The sequence below is a fragment of the Humulus lupulus genome, chromosome 2 (genome assembly GCF_963169125.1).
Source record: "Humulus lupulus chromosome 2, drHumLupu1.1, whole genome shotgun sequence".
Lineage (NCBI taxonomy): Eukaryota > Viridiplantae > Streptophyta > Magnoliopsida > Rosales > Cannabaceae > Humulus > Humulus lupulus.
The window spans coordinates 54,823,632-54,848,673 of NC_084794.1; the positions used below are offsets into that span (position 1 = coordinate 54,823,632).

General features: G+C 32.8%; 3 protein-coding genes across 4 annotated transcripts; 2 read left to right on the forward strand and 1 right to left on the reverse strand.

Annotated features, from left to right (window-relative positions):
• The first annotated feature begins 11,971 nt into the window (after positions 1-11,971).
• On the forward strand, positions 11,972-16,244 carry LOC133817836 (E3 ubiquitin-protein ligase At3g02290-like). Its single transcript, XM_062250454.1, has 5 exons — positions 11,972-12,275; positions 13,158-13,519; positions 14,193-14,625; positions 15,137-15,246; positions 16,041-16,244. The coding sequence occupies exons 2-5, from the start codon at positions 13,400-13,402 to the stop codon at positions 16,065-16,067; spliced, it is 690 nt and encodes a 229-aa protein (XP_062106438.1). The 5' UTR covers positions 11,972-12,275; positions 13,158-13,399; the 3' UTR covers positions 16,068-16,244.
• Positions 16,245-18,362: 2,118 nt separating this feature from the next.
• Positions 18,363-20,903, reverse strand: LOC133817839 (uncharacterized). 2 transcript variants are annotated; one of them, XM_062250457.1, is made up of 8 exons: positions 20,752-20,903; positions 19,928-20,103; positions 19,707-19,826; positions 19,495-19,538; positions 19,287-19,412; positions 19,059-19,143; positions 18,774-18,830; positions 18,363-18,628 (listed from the first exon to the last, which is right to left on the reverse strand). In XM_062250457.1, exons 2-8 carry the CDS (start codon positions 20,072-20,074, stop codon positions 18,548-18,550), a joined length of 660 nt encoding a protein of 219 aa, XP_062106441.1. In that variant the 5' UTR covers positions 20,075-20,103; positions 20,752-20,903; the 3' UTR covers positions 18,363-18,547. The 2 variants fall into 2 exon arrangements, with proteins under 2 accessions (XP_062106441.1, XP_062106442.1); XM_062250458.1 differs by having other exon boundaries at positions 19,928-20,100; positions 20,752-20,900.
• Positions 20,904-21,201: 298 nt separating this feature from the next.
• Positions 21,202-24,894, forward strand: LOC133817837 (ultraviolet-B receptor UVR8). Its single transcript, XM_062250455.1, has 9 exons — positions 21,202-21,357; positions 21,447-21,707; positions 21,877-22,070; positions 22,171-22,218; positions 22,840-22,912; positions 23,156-23,327; positions 23,786-24,217; positions 24,294-24,485; positions 24,573-24,894. The coding sequence occupies exons 2-9, from the start codon at positions 21,455-21,457 to the stop codon at positions 24,613-24,615; spliced, it is 1,407 nt and encodes a 468-aa protein (XP_062106439.1). The 5' UTR covers positions 21,202-21,357; positions 21,447-21,454; the 3' UTR covers positions 24,616-24,894.
• Positions 24,895-25,042: the final 148 nt, after the last annotated feature.

Genomic DNA, 25,042 nt, shown 5'->3' on the forward strand with positions numbered 1-25,042 from the left:
AAGTTTTAATTCATCGCAAATGAATCGTTATTGCATTTTTTGGCCTAAAAACCATATTTTCAAGCCACCATCACAAATGTATCATTACCCCATCATTAGATAGTTTTGACCTAAAAATATGTTTCTAAGCCATCATTGCAAACACATTGTTACCGCATATTTATTGCATCGTTTTGGCCTAAAGTCCATGTTTTTAAGCCACCATCGCAAACGCATTGTTACCGCATCATTTTGGCTTAAAACCATGTATATAAGCCACCATCACAAACACATCGTTATTGCATCGTTAGATAGTTTTGACCTAAAAACCATGTTTTTAAGCCACCATCATAAACACATCGTTAGATAATTTTGACTTAAAAGCCATGTTTTTAAGCCATCATCGCAAATGCATCATTACCACATCATTATTGCATCGTTAGATAATTTTAGCTTAAAAACTATGTTTTTAAGCCACCAGCGCAAAAAATTGTTTTTCTGCAAATTTTTAAGTTTTAGACCAGAAAAAAATGCAAACAAAACAAAAAAAATATTGTTCATAAGTGTTCAAAATCCATAAATTAGTGTCATATGTAAATCTTTCCTTCGATTTAAGTTTTGGATTGGATTTTTCATTATTATTTTTTTAAATGAAGAGAGAGCTTTAATGGTGGTTGGAGGTGGCAACTTCAATGGTGGAGGTATTGATGGTGGTGGCGACGTGGGGAGGTGGTGGTGGTGGTGCCGTAGTGATTGAGAAAGAGAGAAGCTTAAGGAGAAGGAGAGAGACAATTTGAGAGAGGGAAATTTTGTCCAATTATTTAAAAAAAAGTCATAATTTTTAAAGGGAGCATTATATTTGCACTCAAAAAAATACATATATGCACCTCATTAATTTAAAAATTTTAATTTTTAAAATTATTTTCAACATTTTTTCTCAATATTTTTGTTGACATTCTTTAAATTATTTTTTTGTTAATTTCAATAATTTTATTTTATCTTATTTTCATGATTTTTTAAAGAAAAAACTCTTACTTTTTGACAAATTTATATATATTTTTGTTTAAAATTTTATTTTATTTAAATATTTAAAATATATATTGTTTATATATATTTTTTAGAATATAAAAAGAAAAAAAAATTAGAAAAATGTGAGCATAAGTTGATCAAAATAAATATTATATATTAATTTTTAATAAAAATAAAGTGTTTTAATCAAATTTTGAAGTGCAAATATAATTACTATTTTTAAGGAGGTTCGCATAATGTTAAAATAGGGTGTCTCATAAAGCATCAAGTTTCCCAAAATTAAATTGATTTGTGAGCATAGACAAAGATCAGACACAAGAGTATGGAAAAAGCATGCACAATCGTCAATAAACAAAGGGTGAGCACAATTATTCAACAAATCAAGAAATTAGACAATAACATAACAAAGAAAAACCAAAACAAATCAAACAAAGTAGCAACAATGCCCCCCCACATCAAGCAGCAAAATAGGAGGGTGACCCAATCGACCAAATGCCATAGCCACCCACATCACTCACTGGCGATGAAAGATTTGGACACGATAGGGAAGCCAACAGACAACACCATATCATCAAATAAAGCCACCACATCAACCACCACCAGACGAAATGAAGGAAGACTACTGGAAGAGAAGCCAAGGGGAGCGATGTCGCTCTAGCCGAAAAGATGTACGACCACATGTTAGATTTATGAGAGAAAGGAACAGAGAATGTAGTGAAAGTCGAGAGTCTATAACACCATAATAAATACATATATGAATCTTATATGATAGGGGTATTTTCGGCATAAATACGTAATGTTTCATATCTGTTGCATATAAATACTTAATTTTTTTATTTTTATGGAAATAGTACTCAATGTTCAATATATGTTAAATATAAATTCCTAATAATTTTTCTTTACTGTAAAAATACTTAAAGTTGCTAAAACATTACTTTTGTCATTACCTCACGTTGGAGCTATTAAATGTTGACTCACCAGATATGTATAATTTCGTAATTTGGGTATTTTAATTTAAAATGTCTTTTTAATTCATTTTTTAAATTTAAAATATTTTTTTAAGAAATTATGAAATTAACTGATTATAGAGTAACAGATATCTGCTTAGACAACATGTTCAACAACTCTAACAGAGGAGGCACTTGCAGAAATAATGTTTTAGCAACTTTAGATATTTTTCCTGCAAAGAAAATAAATTAGATATTTATCTTTAACATATATTAAACATTATGTATTTTTGCTATAAAAATAAAAAATTATGTATTTAACTATAACAAATGTGAAACATTGAGTATTTTTTCTGCAAATACCGCTATAATAATTAATGTTGAGAGACTTATATGTATTAGTGTGTGGTGCTAAGAACCAATGATGTCTCATAACATTGCTCATAAATTAGAGAGATAAAACTAATTTTCTTAAACTATGTTTGGATTTTTTTTCAATTATTATTATTATTTTAAATTATGCTTTTGATCTAAAATTGGGTGTAATTTCTATTTGTTTGTATGGATATTTAATATTGATATGTATAGGGTGCTTTCATATACATTTACCTTTTTTTTTTTCTTTTTTAGCTTTAATCTAAATAAACCCTTCATAAATTTTTAAATTTTATTTTCCCACTCCTTAAAAAAAATAGTGCAAAATTGCCCCTTAGTAAATTAAAAATAGATTCCACCTTTATAAATATTTGTTGTTTTCTTAAAATATTAAAACATTTTTTACACTCTCAATTAAAATAATAACAATTTTTAAAAAATAAAAAAGTCACATCACAATTTTTAATTTTATTTTGAAACTCAAAAAATAAAAATAAATATAAATAATTAAAAATTAAAAAATTATCTTGTTAGAAACAAAATCATTAGTAAAAGTACAATATTAAATCCTTATACTTATAAAAATTATAATATTTAAAAAAGATAAATTTATTTATTATATTTTTAGAGGTAATAAACAATTAATTTTTAGTGGTTATAGACATAGCTTAGTGATACTATATTTATTCATACAAAGAGGAAGCCCAAATTCGAATCTCCTCCCTAATTAAAAAAATATATTTTATTACTTAATATATATAATGATATATTTATGTCCATTCTCATATATAGATGATTATATTTATTAGGAACGTAGTGACCTATTGTATTGTAAGATGATAAGTTATGATGGTAAGAATTCCTATTTTTATTTTAGAAATTACACTAGTATAGAATGTAGACAATCATTGGTATAGTCACAGTGAGGGTGGGTGGTTAGTCATTCAATTTTAGTGACACTCAATTTATTTTTCTTTTTTTAACCAAATATTCATCAATAAATACCACAACTTCAAAGACTATATGCATTGTGACAAAAGAAAAATGTGTGTGAGTAATTTTAAATTTAAAATAGTAATTTTGAAATGTGATGATTTAAAAAAATCAATTGAAAATTAAAATGATATGTTTTTAAATATTTAATTAACTATTTTATTTTTATACAAATAAAAATAGAGAATATGATTTTTTATTTATAAAATTTTATTTAATATGTCTTTGAATTTAAAATTTGAATGTTTTTTTAAAAAAAATAAACCAAATATTGCATTAAATCTACTTATTTAATATTTTTGTAAAGTTATATCTAAATCCTAAACCAATCAATCCCATTAGAGCAACTTTAGCGCTGGTTGCCAAAAGGATAACCTCATGAGTAGATTTGACTAGCCAGGTTGTTGAAGCATTGGAGAGGGCTTGGGTTGTTTAGATGTTGAAGCACCGTTGTCTCTATCAGGCAACAATGTTTTTTTTTTTTTTTCAATTATGCATATAATGCAACGTTAAACTTTTTAAACAACAGTAAAAAAATTTGACCATTTTTTTTACTGTTGGGTTGTATTGTTTTTATTTTCAAACAATTTATTTAATTTTTTTTTTATAAATACACATCGATTTCATTCAATTTCTACACCATTCAATACATTCTTCTTCAAAATTGTCAATATCACAAATTTTCTTTTCTTACCAATGGATTTCCAAAATTTTCAAAATTCTCCACATACCAACTCCTAAAATTCAAAATTTCAATATTCTCAAGGTTTTCAAAATTCATCAAATTCTCCACATACCAACCCCCAAAATCCAAATTTTCAATATTCCAAATTCAATCAAAATTTAAAAAATTCTCCCTCTACTAATCCTCAAAATTTAAATTTTCAATATTCTCAATTTAAGCAAAATTTTCTAAATTCTCAAAAATTATCCCATGTCCTCTTACCCTTTCCAAAATTTTGGCTCTTTTGAGACATCCCAACATGCTCCATTCTTCACACCAAGAAATGCATTACCATATGTCTTTCATACACCTTCCCTATACCAACCCGAAATAGTTTCAAGAAATTATAGGCTAAGTATGGAAAAGTCTAGCATTGATTTGAATCGTGAAACGTCATCGACATCTGTCTCTCAAACCCAACCTGAACATGGTGTTGAAGGGTTGGAAATGTAGTTCTACACAATGAAGATCAATCAAGCCATAAAGGTAAAGTCAAATGGAGCAAGGAAGCTGTAACGTCCTGCATTTTCGGGTACCTTTAAACGACTCGAGTCGGTATTTTTCCCCCGGGTTAAGAATATTATTTTAAATAATATTATATTTTGTTTTTAAGTATTCCATGAGTTATTGCTAGCCAAAATATGAATTTTGTGATTTTAAAAGTCAAGATAAGACTTTCGGTCTTGGACCGACACAAAAACCCTGATCGGGTAAAAATCTCGGAAAATAAAACGAAAAATCATGGCAATTATATTTTGGGCATAAAATACATTCATAAAAGTTAAAGTTTGGTCAAAAATAATAAACCTAAAAGAAAATAGAAATTTTAGGGCATTTTGTGTTAAATGCCTAATTTTGCCGAAATGGGGAATTTTATTCCATGAATGGACCTTAGGTTAAATTTTATTATGTGATTAATTAAATTAAATGTGAGAGGCATTTAATTTAATTAATTAATGTTAAGTTTGGTGATTAAAACTTAATAAGAGTGAAAAAATGTGTCAAAAGTCAATTTGGACTTTTCTTCTTATAAACCTTTATAAAAATAAAAAAAAATAAAAAAAAATTAATGGTCACATATATGGAAAAGGGTGGCTGGCCATGTGCTATTTTAGAGTGGTGTGAACCCAATTTTATAAAATTCAAATCCCATTTAATTAAGAAGTCAAGTGGGCAAGTGGGTAGAAAAGCACTGAAGTGTTTTGTGATATTTTGAAGAGTTGTGTGAGCCATTCTAACCCCCAAATCCGACCACTCTCCCTCCCTCATTCACTCTCATCTGATTTTTGAAGACTCTCTCAAGTGTTCTCTCCATTTTCAACCCCAAGAACACCAAAGAAACTTGGAAGCTAAGTCTTGGTCTAGGAAGGGTTTTCCCTCAGGTAAAGTTTCATTAATCTAGACTTTTGTCAAGTTTTAATCATAGAGTTTCAAATAGCTAATTACCTATGTTGTTGGAGGAAGTTGGTTAGGGTTTTTGAAAGGTTTTGAAGGAGTCAAAGCTTATAGGAAGGTCCAAACCTTAAGCAAGAACACCAAAGAGGTAAAAAGTTTACTTTTGATGATTTTGTTGTAGGGTTTTTAGTTTTAAGCATTATTTTGTATATCTAATGCTTAGAGTTTCTTGTTGATGATGTAATAAGGTTATGATAGTTGTTTAATAATTTTTATGATGCATGTATATTGATTTTTTGAAAATGGGAACCAAAATCCCCAAGGGTTTTGTAGGATACCCTAAAACAAAACATGTTTTAAGCTGTGACTTCCAAGGGGTCAAGTAGCCACTGTATATTGTTTTTGTAAAATTTAATTGTACTGTTATGTTGTTGAGATTGAGTACATAAAATTGAGCTTTTGAAACACTAAAAAATGTTTAGAAATGAGTAAGTTATGCTATTTCAAAGTTTAGGTAAAAAACTGTTTTTTCGTATTATCATTTTCGGAACCAAGTTTGGACAGCCACTGTATAGGGCAAATGAACCCAGTTTTTTCTAAACTTTTGTGGACATATTTCTGGCATAACCTATTATTCCACTGTAAAATTTGGTAAGAAAATATTGAACAGTTTGAAAGTTATTGACTGTCAAAGTTTGGGAAAAATAAGGACTTGAAAATAAGGTCATTTTTACCTCATTGTTGGAAAATGATTTCACCAATCAAAAATGCTCATTTTGACCTAAGATTTTACAAAGACCTAAATGGCATAACAAAAATGGAATTGGAAAATTTTGGTAACAATTGGGTAAGTAAATTTCACGTTATGAGGTAACGAAGTATGTAGTTAAAAACGTGAAAAATAGGTTTTTCACACTTAGTGTAAAAATGAGATTTTGGAACATAAGGTGAAAAGTAAAAATTTGCTTATTTCAAGATATAAATTGGTAAGTCTTGAAATCATATTTTCACTAAAATTACCCCTTTGAGTTTAAATGAATTATTTTTATTAAAGAGTTTTTATTCTTTTTAAAAATAAGAGATTTAATTTATTAATAGTTAATAAATTAAAAGAGGGTTTAAAACCTTATATTTTGAGAAAATAATTAAATGAATTATTTTTCTAGTAAGTAAAAATTGATTAATTGCTTTTGGAAAATTAATTAGTCAAGATGAGAAATTTATAACGGTTTACCTAATTAAGACAAATTAGGCAATTTTCTTAAATCGGTTTTTAGATATTAAAAACCTTAAGAAAACAAAAAGGAAAATTTAAAGAGTTTATTTTCTTTAAAAATAATTAAGGAATTTATTTGTATTTTCTGGATATAATACCGGCTAAAATCTTACATATTTTAACCGACTAGTCGAAAGTGCGGGTTAATAGCGATACCTTGAAAGAGTAAGATTTTTAGCGGGTTGTGGGGAAATACCATTGTGATACCCGAGCCTAGGTATCGAGACCTTAGGATAGGTCTCCCCGAGACTTAGGGTTTAGTCTCGAATATTTTGTATAACTTTCCTTAATGGGTTTAAAACCAAATAAGGATTGTAAATCCTTACAAATGACTTTTATTAAAATGACCAAACTGCCCAAAATTATAATAATGAATTATGAGTGCCATAATTAATCCGAGTATACTGTATGGATAACTACAGTATTGGCTAAGCGTAACTGGACTGAACGTTGGAGGGTGAAAACTTGCTGAGCGCTAAGGACTCCAAGTAAGTCAACTTATATTGTATGGCTGCAACATGAAATGATTATTATCTTGTATGTTAGTATAGGGATACATGCATATATATAGGCTATCATAGAAAGTTGCTTAGAGACGTTAGTCTAGTGAGTGCTGATTTAGAAAATATGAACGGTAGAAGTCCGTCATATCCTAGACGGTTGATCCCCGTCACACTGCTTGATTTTATTTATGTCCGGTTCATTATCGCGACGAGTGGCCATGAGATGAGGATAAGCTGGTTAAACCTAGGGGCGCCAAGATAAATGGGACCTAGGGGCCCTCATGCTTACTTAATCATTGGACGGTTAGAATCCGAGCAAGTACTCTGATAAGTTATTCCCGGATAGCAGCCGTGAATATTGGCCATTCGGTGAGAGTGCCTAGAGATACTAGGGGTTGCCAAGATTGAGTGAGGCTGAACACCCTAGGGGCAACTGCTCACCAGCACCACTGATTAACATAGAAGTATCCGTAAAACTGTGTAAATTGGATTACACTCTCGAATAAGTAGCGATGTCCTAGGTAACACGATAGTTACCCTTGATGAGAATATTTATTGGCTAGATCTTAGTGTGGGGACTCGGTTCTCTTTTACAGATTAGCAATTATGTTGGAGGGCGCGTTACGCATGAATTGTTGGAAATTGTCGAGCGTTGGTCTCGAATTATGTTGTGATATAATACATCTGCTTGCTCTGGGATTTTCTGAGTGCAGGGATATAATTGTTGATAAGATATAGTTGTGATATAATATATCTGCTTGCTCTGGGATTTTTCTGAGTGCAGGGATATAATTGTTGATAAGATATAGTTGTGATATAATATATCTGCTTGTTATGGGATTTTTCTGAGTGCAGGATTTTTATCTAGTTACAAATTAATTTATCATTGGTTATCAGGCATGACCATAAGTTTAACAGGACGCTTTAGCGTTCTTGAAATTGATTGTGTAGGGTCCGGATGGGTCCGGATCCCTATTTCTCTATCTGCTTTGTTTGGAAGTTGATCTTACTAAGCGTTTTCGCTTACCTAGTTGTTTCATGTTGTAGGTAAGAGCAAGGGCAAGGCAGAGCAATGAGCGCTGGAGTCTTCCTTGCAAATGTACATGTGGACCGACCTTTTGGGAAGCCTTTTTATTTTTGGAAATGTTGTGTAATTTTCCTAAACTAGGCTCACTCTAATCTTTATAAAACATGTTTGTAACTAAATGTTAAGTATGGCCATACGACTTTTTAAAAAGTTTTTTTTTCTATGGGTTTTTGAGACATTTTGTTAAATGAAAACATTTATATTTCCGCATTATCGAGTCTTGAAAATTCGGGTCGTTACAGAAGCAACTATACTTTTGATAAGTGGATGACTTAATACATCTAAGGATTCCATTGTGGGGAATGACCAAACTTCTACAAATTTCTGGGCTCGGATCACATAATACTACAACACCAAGAAAAAAGGTGAGCAAACAAGAACTAGAGGGCAATGCAAAGACCATTGAAACAAGATGAATCAAAATGTGGTGCGTTTCAATGGGTGTTATAAACGACTACAACAAGCACATCACAGTAGTTGGTATGATGAGAAAATTCTTGAGAATGCACATCAAATGTATAATTATGAAAATAACAACTCAAAATTTCTGCTTGTAGACTATTGGAGATTGCTAAAGGAAGAGCCGAAATGGAATACAATGTACTAACTAAAAGGTGGTAAGAGAACAAATGTGTCAAAATTAGGGGCATATACTTCATCGTCCAATGCAGGCATCAATGATGATGAAGTACGTGAAGTGCACCTTACTGGCCAAAAGGCGGCAAAGAGAAAATATAAGGAAAAAAAGACACACATACTACATTTATAGAGATTAATGAACGTAAAACATCTGCATTGGAGAAATTGCTAGTGATAAGGGAGAAAGAGGCAGAAGATAATAGGATGACAAAATACATGGATTATCTCGTCATGGACACGTCGTATATGACTACTGAGCAAAAGAAAGATCATGAAAACTTGTGTACTTATATTAAGACTAATTTCCTGAAGTTGTAATTGCTATGTATTCTTATCAATCACATTATTATGTATTATTTTATTTAAATAAATTATCCTTTATTATTTAGTGAGTGAATTACGACTATATTTCAACGACTATATTTCAACGACTATATTTTAACGACTATATATGTCACCATGCCAATAAATAGCAAATTTCAATCTTCCTTTTACTCAACTCTCCATTCCATCGTTCATTTTGCTCTCTCATTGATCTTTCATCCCTAAATATCATCTACTCTAAGCTCGACAATGGATTCATCAAACTCTCCAAATCCGTACGACAAAATGAGTCTAGACGATATCATAATAGCATAGTGTACTGACGAGTATGATGATCAATATTTCAAAGATTTCATGGATGGGGGTAGCTCGACAAGGCGAGGAAGAAAGAGAGCCAACATTGATAGAGGTCATGTAAAAGGACACCAACGTTTGTTCGATGACAACTTTTCTGATGAACCGGTGTATACAGAACATCAATTTCGAAGAAGATTTAGAATGCGTAGACACATATTCCTATGCATAGTCCAAGCTCTAGAAAATCATTTGGATTATTTCCATATGAGGTTTGATGCAGTCGGTAGAAGAGGGATTTCACCATTATAGAAGTGCACCGCTGCTATGCAAATGTTGGCATACAGAGTGTCTGTCGATTACGTTGATGAGTATGTTCAAATTGGTGAAACCACTGCTATTGAATGCCTAGTCAATTTCGTTCTAAGAGTGAATAAGATTTTTGGGACATAATATTTGAGACGACCCAATGCCGACGAAATTTGTCAATTACTTCAAATGGGGGAGGTGCGTGGTTTTCCAAGCATGCTGTGAAGCATTGATTGTATGCATTGGGAATGGAAAAATTGCCCAGTTGCATGAAAATGCCAATTCACGCGAGGTGATCACGGCATGCCAACAATCATGCTCGAAGAAATTGCGTCACAAGATCTCTGGATATGTCACATATTTTTTGGTGTTCCGGGATCCAATAATGATCTCAACGTGTTAAATCAATCCCCATTATTCACTGACATCTTACAAGGGCAAGCTCCAAGAGTTGAGTTTACGATAAATGATACACAATACAACAATTGATACTATCTAGCAAATGGAATCTATCCAGAGTGGGGTACATTTGTTAAAACTATTTCATTGCCTCAAGGAGAGAAAAGAAAATTATTTGCCCAATGCCAAGAAGCAGTACACAAAAATGTTGAGCAAGCATTCAGAGTAGTTCAATCTCGTTTTGCCATTGTACGAGGACCGACGTGTTTTTGGCAAAGAGATATTCTCAAAGATATTATGTATGCATTAGGGCTGTTCATCCAATCCAAACCACACTAATTTGCTCGTAACCAATCCAATATGCACTAAGTGCGAATTTCATATTTTGGATCCAATCCAATTCGCACAACCCCTCGCATCTAATCCAATCCAATCCAATTCGCATAAGTGCGGATTCGATCGGTTATTTAATGCGGTTATTTTCTTAATATTAAATTATTTATTTATTTTCACTTAAATACTTATTTTTTTCTCATCACCTATCCAAATCAATAAATTACCTAAATATTGAAATAGAAACATTCTTTTAAATTTAAACCTCCAACAACAAAATAAGCAAAATGCAAGTCAAATGTTAAGATCCAATAAAATAGAAAAAAGTCCAATGTTAAGTCTATTATGATTTAAATTCTTATTTTTTTGAAATATTAATTATAAATCTGACCAAATAGTATATTAATTATATTTTATATATATAATCAATTTTTAAATATTGATAAATAGGTGCGGATTGGAATGGCTACTTTCACAAGTGAAAGTGTATCCAATACGCATAAGTGCGGATTTCAAAATTTTCAATCCAATCCAATTCAATCTAATTCACACAAGTGCAGATATTCACACTTTGCGGATTGGATTGGATCATGAATTTTCGAAACACCCCTAGTATGCATGTATCATATTATACGACATTATTGTCGAGAATGAAAGAGATGCATATGAGAGTTTGTTTGATTTTATTTTTGATGAAGGTCCCGCCGACATCCCAACAGTTGAAGTATTGCATGGACCTATTTCTGACTTCCCGACAATGTTTCAAAGAAATGCTGAAATTCGTGACAGAAACATTCTTCGCAATCTTCAGGCGGACTTGGTGAAGCACATATGGTCAAAATTTGGAAATTATTTTAATTAACATTTTTTTAATTATGTTAGATTGATTAATTGTGATTATGTCATTTTATGACCTATTTTAAAATTTCGTCTAACTTAAATTTCATGTAATATTTATTTATATTAATATATGAATTTAAAAAATTTAGTGTGATGATATTTATAATTAAAAAATAATATATTAAATAATAATATATGAGACTATAATTGATAATTTTTGAAGTGACTTAACATTGTAATACTTTCCTAAAAAATAGTGCAAAACGCGTCATGAATAAGAGAGAAAATAAAAAAATTATATTTTGGAATGACTTAAACATTTTGGGTAACTGATGAGTAGTGACTATTGAAGTTGCTCTTAATAATTCATTGTGCATTGTTTTTACGTGGGAATAATATGAATTAAATAAAACAAAAGTTACATGATTAAAAAAAGAAACTTTTGATTTTGTATGTTAAAATTTTAAATTTTCCCGATAAGATTCATAAAATAAAAAAGAAATTATTAGATAAGTATTTTATTGTATATGCAAATAATAAAAAAAGAAAAGGAAAGGGGATTATATAGATTCTTTCTTTGCAAGTGCACCCACCGGCAGAGAGAAACGCAGGGAAGGTGAGGAGAGCTTTAGTTGCGCGCATTCATAGCTTTTGTCGCCTCAGAATCAAAATTCCGAAAACCATTTTTAGAAAAACCATTTTCGAATCCTCTTTTCTCAATTCCAAACTTCCCCAATCCTATTTCATTCTTCCAACTTCTTCACAACACAATCACCCCAACAACAATCCCATCTCTCTCCCCCTCCACTGATCGATCACCTTCATCAAGGTACTTTTTCTTTTCTTCTCTTCTAATTTGAAATTAATCTATCTCTCTCTCTCTCTCTCTCTATATATATCTATGTATTTCTCATGTACTGTTGACCTTTTGATTTGACCGGAATTTGATAACTTTGCTGCAAATTTGATATTTTTTTCTTGAAGGGTGTCTCGGTTTTGATCGATTTAGTGTGTGCTCTTTGCTTTGATGATTGATTTATACCTGGATTTTGGTAAACCGATCATCAATTATCTTCTTACTTTGTTCATTCTTTCTTTTCCTCCTGAAAAGCATGTTGTTTGTTTTTAGCTAGAAAGAATGGGTTTTTGTTTTTTTTTGGTCTAACATTTATGAGATTGTTTTGGTACTTGCACTATATTCAAAATCAGTATTATATTTTTCTAAGGGCTGATTATCTGTTTTTTTTCCCTTACCTTTAAAGGAAAGAATTTATCCTGATTTCGATATGAGCCGAACTAAAGTGTTCTCTTTTATGACAGAGGGCAGTTTTTGAAAATAGAAAAATAAAATTGCAGGGGGTTTGGGGAGGTTATGGGTATGGATGATCTCTGTCAAAGACTTAAATGGCGATAAGTTTCTCAAAATTCTCTACTTTTTTCAAATAAAAAAAATAAACCCAATAGAACATTAAACTGCATGGTTCTTCTAGTATGAGAATTCAATTAAGGACTTGCCTAAAGGGTTATATAATAGATATATTTGAGGTAGTTGTATAATCTGAAGCTATTTCAACCCAACCAATAAGCTTGGGTGCATGTGTTCTACGTTATAGTTAATTTTGTTCACGAGCTTGTTGAAGAAAGAGTATTTTGGTGTTTGTTATTGGGAATGTGATTGTGAATGTTTAATGTTGTTGTGTTCTGTATACAGGTGAAGAAGGAAACCGGTCTCGTTCTTAAAGGGCATTACACTTTTTGGGAGGGAAGAGGGAGGGTACTGGTTCGTGGAGGCTAATTCTGCGAGCTTTGGGTCCTCTCTCCTTCTTTTAAAATGGTATTAAGCTGTCTTAGAAGGATGTTGGTGGATGCATAGTTTGGTCGCGTTTGTTTACTTTCAATGAGATTGAAGAATTGTTGTGGTGGGTTTTGAGTGAAAGGTGTGAAGCTGGCATAATGGGTTCTGTTTGTTGCTGCTTGAGTGTGGATGATTTTGAAGATTACGTGAATCCAAACAGTTCTGTATATAGGAACTGTATATGTCTTAGTTGCTTTATTCAGAATTTCATAAATGTGGTATGTTTTTAATCTCCATATGTAATTTCATCACATTTTTACATTATGAAATATATAATATGGATCTCTAGTTCTTTTTATGTTTGCTTTCTTTGCGAGATAAACTCTGCACAAGAATGTGTTTAATTCATCTTCGACTCTTCCTCCCTTTTCCAATTCCTCATGATCTCCATTAGTTTTTCCAGTATGCTGCTATTTTTGGGAGTCTTCAATGAAAGACTCATATGGGATTTGAGGCAGGATGAGGGAAGGAGGTTTGCAGGATGAAATTTATGAATTTTCACTGTTCTTTTGAATTTTGATGCTTTTGTTAAACTTTACGAGTGGCCACTTGATTTATTTTTACCAACATCTTGCCAGTATTATAATTTTTACAAGGAATATTTTGATTAAATTTTTCTGAGAAAAAAAAAAGTGTCTGCTACAGTTTTATAGATTACTTTGCAGCTTTGAATAAAGCACTTGGCCAAACTAATTGTACTTTAGGAGTTGATGCATATTTTGTTCGACCACTGGTTACATCTGTTGTTGGAACAAATGAAGACATGCTTTCTAGTCCACTTATTCTTAGCTTGGATGTTCTCCAGCTTTTACTAAGCATTTAATCTTGCTTGACATTGTCTTTATTATGAATATGAATCATAATTCTCTTTTCTTTTCTCATTGAGTGCAGTATACATCACTATTTCGAAGAGGGGAAGCACATTCTGTCCCTTCATCAATTCAGGGCACAGCATCTATGACTTCTACAGCGTCACTTGACAACTCTCTAGCTGACATGTATCGTTCCCCTCCTAGACCCTTGCCTTATGACGCTGATCCAAGATACTTCCGCTTGCAGCGGGATGGACTGATTTCAAGGCGTGATAAAGGCTCAAGTCATTCACATGAAGAGGCGGAACCCCTGAGAAGTGATACTGATGCAGATTCAGAATCTCTGAGTACAGCAGACAAATGGAGTGAATCTGTTTGTGATGATGGGTCAAAAGAACACCGTTCAAAGTCCTCCAACTCCCTGAAGCTCTCAGTGACTAAACCTACAACTGGGGTTGGGAATATATATACATCTTCAGAAGAGGAGGATGTCTGTCCTACTTGTCTTGAAGGTATTTTTTTTAACTTCAAAGTTATCTCATTTTGTTATTACTAACTGAATAATCTGTTACCTGGTAGTGTTAATCTGTTTGGTTGTCATGGATACATATTGTTTTTCACGAGCTGAGATGAAGTCAGGCACTTGTATAGGCTTTTGCAGAAGAGCTATTACTTGTGACTTTTTATGATACGTAGGTCAAATCAACACGCATCTCTTTTTCATACCAATTCTTTAAAGTTCCATTTTTTGTTTTGCATAACATAGTTTGCACATTTTGCTTTAATATTTTAGAACATGTTGAATGTTGTATATGGACTGTGATTCCTAATAATAAGGAATTAAAGTTGCTTGGTTGGCTCTCCATGCATATAAATTCAACTGCTGGACTGGCTCTTCAGTTTGTGGCTTCATCATGCTTATGGCTTTCAATAGTACACACAACAATGCTAGGGGCACACAAAACATACACCAAAATGATGTGGATAAATGCTAATGAACTTATTCTTCTCTTTTTAATGCAGAATATACTCCAGAAAACCCTAAAATAATGACAAAATGCTCTCATCATTTTCACCTTGGTTGTATCTATGAGTGGATGGAGAGAAGTGAAAGCTGTCCCGTTTGTGGCAAGGTAATGTTTCTTCTCTCTCTCTCTTTCTTTCTATGTAGATATAACATAGGTTGCAGTTGGGGACTCCTTGTTCAGGTATGATTTTTCATTTATTTGACATATCATTCCCTGCAATTGCAGTGTACTCGCACGTAAATATTATGTATACACATGTATATTGTTGTGGCATGTTCTAACAATTAAACAGTTTTGGATTAAGCTGTACGTTTATAAGCAAATCACATTCCCTAGATATGTTACCTTATTTTACACTTTAGGCACAGCAGAAGGTTGATTAAACATACAATTTTATTTCCTCCAACATTTAGTGGTTGTTATAACACCGTCACTCATAAGGTTAATTAAATGTACCGTATGAGTGATGGTTATAGCAACATTTATGATAATATAATGCTATACTAAAGTGGTTTAGAGTTAGAAGTTAATAGGATTATAACTGGTGAAAATATAATGTCAATTCCTTGGCTTTTCTTTGGATATAATCAAATTGTTCTTATTCATTATAATGTTGATTTTGGCTTCTCAATCGAGATCGAGTGTGGAGTGAGAGTGCCTTACTTCTAATACTTTTTAAACTATTCTTTCTCTGTGGTGCTTCATCATATTCAAAGTTTCAAACTGGTTCAAAATGATTTACTTTTGTGCTATACCTGAATAAGAATGTCACAGCTTAGTAACACTCATTTTTTGGTTAATATTCTCAAGGATTTATTCTTAGTGTAGGATTAAAGATGTCCTAAACTCTTAGATAACTGCTTTTACTGAACTTTTTTCTTTTCTGGGCATTTCTCTAGGTGATGGTATTCAATGAAACGCCTTAAATCTTGGTCGAAAAATTTAAGTCGTGGATGGAGTCTTGCAACATCAGGAGGAGAAACAACACCAAAATATAATCTTGTTACTGTGAATAGTCCATGTTAAACAGTGTGATGTATGGTACATATAAACTATAAATATTTTTTTTTCCACAACGATTGCTGCAAGTAACATTTGATTTCCATCGGGTATCTTCCCTTTTGTTTTCATCTTTTGCAATTTAACTTGAAACTTGGCCAGTGAAATCCCTGGAACAGAAATGTACATGGAGAAAACAAAGAAAAGAAAAAAAGAAGCATGCGAATAGACCTTATTGAGTTTTGGGATAAAAAAAGCATTGGACCCCTGACTCTGTATAGCATGATTAGGGTATATCTTTATATGCCAATTTTCTTCTTTTAAATAGTGTTAAGCTGGTCCCAATATTTACTATGCACCAAAAGAAGTGTTGAATAATGATGAAAATCAGCTTTGTCAAGTACTTGGTGTGGTAGGTTATATAAGAACTTGTGTCATTATTGGCAGTAACCGGAGGTGACATCCCCTATCAACCAAGAATTCTAGTCCACATAGCTAGTGGGTGGGATTGTTTATATGAAAAATAATGAGATTATTTGTACCAACTCTTGGTCGGTTTGAATGTCAAATCTATTAGGCGTGGACATGATTGCTTGGACGTAAAGTTCCTTCTTAGCTAACCCAATTGAGTTTTAAAATGAAACAATGCCTAATGTGAAGATTTTTTGTAGGTTGGCTACTATGTTTGGTTTCTCTGTACAAAGAGATTATCTCACTCAGTTCACTATGGTTACGGGTGTCCTTTTATTGTTTGGTTAGTCTATAGGTTTTCCCAACGTATAGATATCTTCCTCGAAGGAACGAAATCTCAAGATAACAAAAATGAAGTTTTTGGTATGTTTGTCTCAAAAGTTTATGATAAATTAACAAAGTAGTTCAATATTCTTTATGTTATCATGTAATTGAATTTACACAACATTGCCAACTTGACTCATTCCAACACCACTCTTAGCTCTAGGCATGCAAATTTGTGTTATTTGGTCACCTATTCTCTTCGTATGTCGTTGTCAAGTGAGAGGGATTTACAATATGTGATAAGAGCTTTGTTTAAGTCATTGTTAAAAAAAACCTTTAGTTTGAGAGGGTTGTAACAAGGGACTTGTTAGAAAAATTATAATAATAAAATGATAACACTTGAAGCGTGCAAACAAGACACTGTCCTTAAGGATTTACAAAGTAATCCCCAGGATACAACATGCCTTTTGAATTCCAAAATAAAGAAATACAGAAACAGAAACAGCAAAATAAAAAAATAAATAACCCACCCAAATAAAAATTGTATATATCGTATCTCTATATAAAAGTATTTCACTATATATATATATCAGCTACTATATATATATATATAAAAACAGAGTATTAACATTATTCTTAACGTGTTATTCTTAACGTTACTCTGGAGAATAAAAAAGAGTAGTTGCATAAAAATATGAACAACATTTAGTGACAAGTAAAGAGGGAATAGTTGCAAAAAATTAGGAAAAACATTTACTAATAAATGAAACTAAATCAATAAAACAACTCACTTCTTTCGTACGTGTATAATTCCTTTTGAAATATAAATTATAAATATATTATATACATAATTTACAACAGGACTTGGGTTTGGGAACTTCAGGTTGTGAGAGTTTGCCATTATAGAAACTATAGCTCAACTGTGTTGATTGTAATCATGATATTTCATTATGGAAAGCTCGAGATGATGAAGCCAAATTGGATGTAGGATCAATTTTATTGAAATTGATTGAAACCAGTACAAACTCTGGTGTTCTTTTATGTTTCTTTTCTGTATTATAATTTTTGGTTTATACAATTGTATTTACTAAATTCAGTGTGTGCTTTACTGTAATGACAACTAAATTTTGTATCAATATTAGTGTTTGTTGCGTGTTTTAGTTTTTGATTGAAGGTCTTAGATTCACCTTAAAACATAAAGTAAACTTTACAACATATTTGATTTGCACAAAAGAAGATAAGTTTGGAATGAAGATTCATATTCCTATGAGCATTAGGTAATGGAACTCCATAAAAATAATAATTCCAAATTTTCATTCCACCCCAAACCATTACCTTTCCAAAATAATATTAGAAAAATAAAGTGATTGTAAATCTTTTCATTGAATATTTTTTTAAAAATAAAGTAAGGATATTTTTGTCAATACACACTTATTTGATCTCATTTCTATACCAAACCAAATAAAATAATTCTAATTCAATGTTCATTCAAAAACCAAACCAAACATCATAATACCATTATCATTACCAGTATTCCGATTTTGTTTTTCATTATATATATATATATCATTTTATTACAAAAGTTAGGGCAGAGTAAAATTATAATAATAAACCAAAGGATCTCTCCTTCATGTCAAACCAACACATAAACTTGACAGAGAAACAGATGATGTCAAGTTGAGGCTATTTCAAAAGCTCTCAAGAAGCCTTCGGGGGGTTGGGCTCCACTCAATTTCTGTTTTCCCTTATTAATCTGCCAAAGAATATAAAAAATTTCTCAGATTTTTTACTTATTTATTTATTAAACGAAATCATTAAGAAGCGCACACACGCACACCCTGAATCCTCCTAATCATGCTAAAGTTTTGATTGAGTAACTCTGATTTTTCAGTACTTACCAGGAAAAATGGGACTCCTGAAATATTTGTTGAGTACATCTTAAGCTCTTCTTTAACCTTTAGTTCACCATAGAAACCAGAGTCAGTTCTATGATACTATAATAGTTAGTTCAACACTATATTAAACAAAATAACTAAGGAAACAAAGAAGCAAAGAAGCAAATTTTAGAACTGAATACAGCAAAATTATTGTTTTTATAGCTTGCTAGATGACAAAAGGCCTATAAAATTTTCTTCTAGCATTCCATCCGGTCATTTAGAAGAAAAGAAGTATTAAGAAAAGACCTCATTGACCCCATTCTTGGGGTCTTGAAGAAACTCTACTGCGCCTTCTACCCCAGCTTTATCAGCACACTGTACAAGAAATTCCCTGTATCCAAATTGAAATTCTTTCGAATTAATATGCAAGCGAGGGGCACTCACTAATAGTTGCGCTAACTCAAGTGGTTGGGTGAGTAATAAGTGTGTGTAAGTAAAGGGCCCACTAACTGTGACTAAACTATGCTTATTTACCAGTCCCCAATATATTTTGCCTGGGTGAAGTATCCAAGAAACAGCTCCTCCATAAGCTTATGTTGCTTCTCAGAACCTTGTTTCCCAGCAAAATTAACAAGTCTGTGGCTGTCTAGAGTATTTCCCCTGTGCATGTACAAGATCACAATAATGATATTAACAAACAAAATGAAGATGAAAAAGAAGATAGATCATCCATTTCTCTTACGTTAATCCAGAGAAGTTATATTCCAGCCCAAGATTCTTGTAAACCTGTATTTGTGAAAATAAAAGCAACCCAATCGATGGAGCAAATGTTAGTACCACAAACTAATAATACAAACTCCAAGTTTATATGAAAGCGTGTCAATTTTGTTAATGTTAAGCGTGTTAATAATACATTTAACATGATTATAGAGATTCTAAGAACGAGAATAAGACCTCCATCATCCTAGCTTGCATCCTATCAGTTTGAGACCCAAACTTTTCCCTGTAAAACTCTTTCTTATCAACTCCTTCTTTAGGGGCATTAGGCTCAAGTTGAAAAGGATGCCATCTAATCTGCAAAGTTAATTTGACAATGGATAGGACATGAACAACAAAATGTGAAGAGGAGGGGGTTTAGAAGAAAGAACAGCTTGCAGTACCAGTACAAGACTAACCTCAAAGTCATATTGATCCTTAGATGCAGCAATAGCTTTGTCAAGATTTTTTTTGCCCACAAAGCACCATGGGCATACCGTGTCTGAGCTAATATCAATTTCAATAAGCTTTTTCCCCGTGGTGGCGCTAACCACTGTCTCAGCCATAGTCTTTTCCCTTGTGTATATTTAAACTTCTGAAATTTTCACGTCAAGTTAGACCAGAATTGGACTGATACTTAGAATTTCAAGAATGAAGATCATCATATGCATTTACTAGAAACCCATCACATAACAAAATGCCCATATGGAAAATTGTGGTTTTTGCTCAACTTTCATGCATTACAGACTTAGTTTAACAAGCTGAGATCAGAAGACCCATTAAGGAAGAGCAAACCCCCTTTTTTTTTTTGTTAAATCCCATTCAACCTAATGAATTGATTATCTACTTAACTCTTTACTTCTTTTTAACACTAATGATAAATTTTATTCATTCATTCCTGCCATAGCTTTTAGCAACTGAAGGCTTAATTTCTCATGAAATTGATATATATATATATATATATATATATTGTCTGTCCTTTCCCATACAGATTAAAATTCAAACAATTCATACAAGATTTTAGAAGGTAATTAAAAACAAAGAAGATGTTACCCATTAACAAGTGTAATAGTTTTCACACACAAGTGGAGTAATCACATTATGAATTTATAATAATTTCAGCTCACATTCATTAATCTCAATTACTCAAAATAATTGATAAAAAAATAGAAAATTGTTTTTCTTTCATTTTTAAATGAAAAATTAAGAAGAACAAGAGAAAGGGAAAGAGAGAAAAACTTACATTAGAATCAAAATTGTAGAGAGAGAGGATTTTGTGTAGGAAAGAGGAACCAAACAATAGCAATAATATAGCGTAGTGAAATATAGAAGAACAAACCAGAAAAGTGACATTTATAACTACAGTGATTGGGGGACACGTTTTTCATACGGTTTTGTCTTCTTTTGCATACTAACAATTCCAAAGCAAAAATATTAATTTCCAACAAAAGACGGTTAAGAGAAATTTACAAAGAAACTTTAAAAAAGTTTTATTTATTTTTATTTTTATTTAAGGAAAAAAAAAACCAAAAAAGAAAATTATGGTTAAGAATCGCCCGATTCGGATGTCTGAACGCAAAAGACGGCTCAAACGCGGCCATTATCCAAACAAAACAAAAAGTTGACTTTTGTTTACTTGATCTGATTGGAGGCCCATTTTCTTACAGGCCCAATTCTCAAAATGTACGGACAACGACGACAAAATATAACTATTCTCTCTCGCCTTGACTTTTGACACGGTCAAAATCCCTAATTCGTTATCGACCGTTTACTAATTGGGATTTGCAGTCTCTGTTTGGGTGCTGAGTTAGTTATTTTCTTGGCGATCATCCCAGCTTATGATATTTTTGTAAGTTTTTTCTTCCTTGCTTCTATTATAATGTGTTTCGGAATATCTTCTTCAATGTGTATGCTTATTTATTTTTGGGGCTTTGTTAGGTGTGTAAATGGATGTTGATGACATTTTCGGAACAGTTCGACCCGCAAGTCTTCCAAGAAAGAGTGCAATTTATGTATGGGGTTACAACCATTCGGGACAAACGGGTAGGCAGGGGAAGGAGAATCAATTAAGGATCCCTAAGCAGCTTCCGCCGGAGCTTTTCGGATGTCCGGCCGGGGCTAACTCGCGCTGGTTGGACATTGCTTGTGGTCGGGAGCATACGGCCGCAGTGGCCTCAAATGGGTCGCTTTTCACTTGGGGTATGGCTCTATTTTAGACACACACACCTATTTGTTGATTTTTTCATATTGAAGATTCATGCTTGTTATGTTTGGTTGGCTTTACTCTATTTTTAGAATGAATTGAGTTTAGTGATGTCGAATTGTTTACTGAACTATAATCTTTAATTACGTATACTCTATTGCTCAGGAGCTAATGACTTTGGTCAATTGGGAGATGGAACTGAGGAGGGTAGAAAGTATCCAAAGAAAGTGAAGCAGTTGGGAACAGAGTTTGTGAAATCTGTATCTTGTGGAGCACATTGTACTGCTGCCATTGCAGAACCTCGCGAGAATGATGGAACTATCTCAAGAAGCAGGCTTTGGGTTTGGGGGCAAAATCAGGTAATGTTTACGCCCCTTAGAATAAATATTTATAATGTTAGTTTGTGACATTGGCAATGATGAATTGATGACCAAACTTTTCCCATACTTTTGTTGGTAGGGATCTGATTTTCCTCGTTTATTTTGGGGAGCTTTTACTCCAAATACGGTATGCTATTGATCCTTTATTTTTATGTTTATTATTCTAGGATGTCAGAATTGTTTACTTTTATGCTTGATCATCAATTTTCTGAGATTAATATTTGAAGCCTGAAAAAGAGACGATGCAAGACAGAAGAAGCTTATTGGTGTTATTTTAGCTGTGGAAGATGGAAAGTTCCGCCTTTTTGTTTTTGTTTTTCATTTTGGGTGCTGAAAAAAATGTAATTTTTCTTGTGAAAGCCTTATAGTTAGTCCTTATGATGGAATAGTAACTCTTTTATTCTCTCGTTTTTTTCTTTTTGGCTTTTTATGGTTTTAATATCACTATTTTGCTCAAAACTATTCAGCAGAAAGTTGTGTTTCTTGAATGGAATCTCCCTTGACTTGAATTTTTAGCGGTGTCAAACTATGATGCAATCTGGTTATGGCTGACGTAATTTTTGGTTTTGGAGAAATTAGGTTAATTATAACGTGTTTTCTTGTTTATTAAGATCACAATGTACAACTATAAAATGTTTAGGAGCAATGATGATACCTTGCTGCAAGGCATATTGCTCGGGTAGAGATAGATTGTTCGATCTACTTCTCTTTTATTCTCATATTAAGGACTAGTATTGTTCTTTCACAGGTTATCCATCAAGTTTCTTGTGGTGCAGCTCATATGGTGGCTCTATCAGAAGATGGCCTCTTGCAAGCTTGGGGTATTTGCTAATTTTGTTTCTTTGGCTTTATTTATAATGATCTTCCAAAAATAATTATGTGTAGTCAGTTTGACTAATTATTTGGTATACTTGTTCGTGCTTATGCATTTTTTTTTTCAAGGGGTTTCCTTGTTCAATTTTTAATAGATAAATTGCACTAACTTGGAAAGGAAAAATGTAAGTTGTTACGACTTGTTTCTTGCCATAACAACAAGAATTTAATTAATGTTCTGAATAAACCAGGCTACAATGAATATGGTCAGCTTGGCAGAGGGGTTACATGCGAAGGTTTACAAGGGGCTCGTGTAATAAGTGCTTATGCGAGGTTCCTTGATGAAGCCCCTGAGCTTGTGAAGATTACCCAAGTGTCATGTGGGGAGTACCACACAGCAGCTATATCTCAAAATGGCGAGGTGTAAGTGATTTGAAGGACTTCTTAGGTGGAGACTAAGTTCTTCTAAGTTTAGGCATGAGAATGACCACATGGCACATTTTCTTGGAAGATTTGGAAAAATCTTTTATGGGGAATCTCACATCTAAATAAAGAGAGGATGTCGAGGAAATTGGGTGCATTTCAATATGCAAGTATTTCTTTCCTAATGTGTTATCTGTGCTGATGAATTATATATAATACTAATCCATGAGTAATTTTTTTTTTTAACACTTGCTATGAAATTGCTCCTTGCTAGACTAAACAATGACTCTGCTCAAGCAACTGAATATAAAGTATAAAGTATAATCATTTGATTTAAGTTTTATTATTGTGATTAATGAATTTTCTAGTATATATGTAACAACAAATGGATAGCCCTGTTACTTCTGGAGGTTGCATTGTTTATTTAATATTTTCATAAGGTTTTGCTGGTCTTGTAGGTATACTTGGGGTTTGGGACACATGGGTCAACTTGGGCATTGCTCCCTTCAGGCTGGGGAAAAAGAATTAATACCAAGGAGAGTGGTTGCACTTGATGGGATATTGATTAAGGATGTCGCATGTGGGGGTGTTCATACATGTGCTGTGACTGAAAAAGGAGCTCTCTATGCATGGGGTGGTGGTCAAGTGGGGCAATTAGGCCTTGGGCCTCAATCCGGATTCTTTTCATGCTCTGTGAATGACTCTGAGTCATATCTGCGAAACATTCCTGCTTTGGTTGTTCCCAAAGGTGTGCAGCTTGTGGCATGTGGACACTCACACACGCTTATCTCCACGAAGGATGGAAGAATACACGGATGGGGCTACAATAGCTATGGTCAGGCAGCCAATGAGAAATCTACCTATGCTTGGTTTCCATCACCAGTTGATTGGTATGGTAAATTATATCGTTCAGCAGCTTTATCCTTATTTATCTGGTTTTCTATGTTCATGGAGCTCTCCTTGCAGGTGTGTTGGCGAGGTGCGAAAACTAGCAGCTGGTGGTGGCCATTCTGCTGTGTTAACTGATGCCTGTTCCTTGAAGGAGCTGTGTGAATTTAGACTGGCAGATAGTCTGACTCTAAGAAATATTTTCGAGGTTGAGGATGTTGCATCCAGAACTGGATCGGATGCTTTAGCACGCCTTTGTGAAAGATTAAGGTATTGCTTTCTGTAATGTGTAGTGACCGTTACCCTAAGCATTTTTGAAATCCCTTCCTGATATGCAGTTCTTTATATTTGCCTCAGGGTTGACGGTGGTGATTATGGATATGGGGATGATGAGAAGTGATCTTAATAATTCTGTCAAGTCACAACTCATGCCTCCCTCGGTCATTTGTATTACTAATAATGATAACAATTAAAAAATCAATCTGTAAATTACATTATTAAGCCGAGCCACTTGTAACTTAGGTAGCATTGATACTGAAGATTGCTATCTGTTTGGTACTACGCTATGCCCTCTTTTTGGTGCGTTTTCGTACCAGCTTGGACTTGTTATGCACTGGGACACTGGCCTTGTATTTATTATTCCCGAGCAGATTATAAATAAATTTATTCAGTAGGTTAATGGAGACGTGCAAAACAATATTATTATTAATTATCCGTTTAGCTGCATCACTATTTTTATTTAGTACTATTATTATCTTTGCTGATCTCGTGTACTAATGTTTCTGTTGACTCATAAAATCTTGTGGAAGGTTAATAATCTCAAAGTC

Coding starts and splice junctions, on each gene's coding strand:
- LOC133817836 (XM_062250454.1), top strand. CDS start 13,400: ATGGGTTCTGTTTGTTGCTGCTTGAGTGTGGATGATTTTGAAGATTAC. Junction 13,520..14,192: donor TTCAGAATTTCATAAATGTG/GTATGTTTTTAA, acceptor CATTGAGTGCAG/TATACATCACTATTTCGAAG. Junction 14,626..15,136: donor CTGTCCTACTTGTCTTGAAG/GTATTTTTTTTA, acceptor TTTTTAATGCAG/AATATACTCCAGAAAACCCT.
- LOC133817839 (XM_062250457.1), bottom strand. CDS start 20,074: ATGGCTGAGACAGTGGTTAGCGCCACCACGGGGAAAAAGCTTATTGAA. Junction 19,413..19,494: donor TATAACTTCTCTGGATTAAC/GTAAGAGAAATG, acceptor GTACATGCACAG/GGGAAATACTCTAGACAGCC. Junction 19,144..19,286: donor GCAAAATATATTGGGGACTG/GTAAATAAGCAT, acceptor ATTTGGATACAG/GGAATTTCTTGTACAGTGTG.
- LOC133817837 (XM_062250455.1), top strand. CDS start 21,455: ATGGATGTTGATGACATTTTCGGAACAGTTCGACCCGCAAGTCTTCCA. Junction 23,328..23,785: donor ATATCTCAAAATGGCGAGGT/GTAAGTGATTTG, acceptor CTGGTCTTGTAG/GTATACTTGGGGTTTGGGAC. Junction 24,486..24,572: donor CGCCTTTGTGAAAGATTAAG/GTATTGCTTTCT, acceptor TATTTGCCTCAG/GGTTGACGGTGGTGATTATG.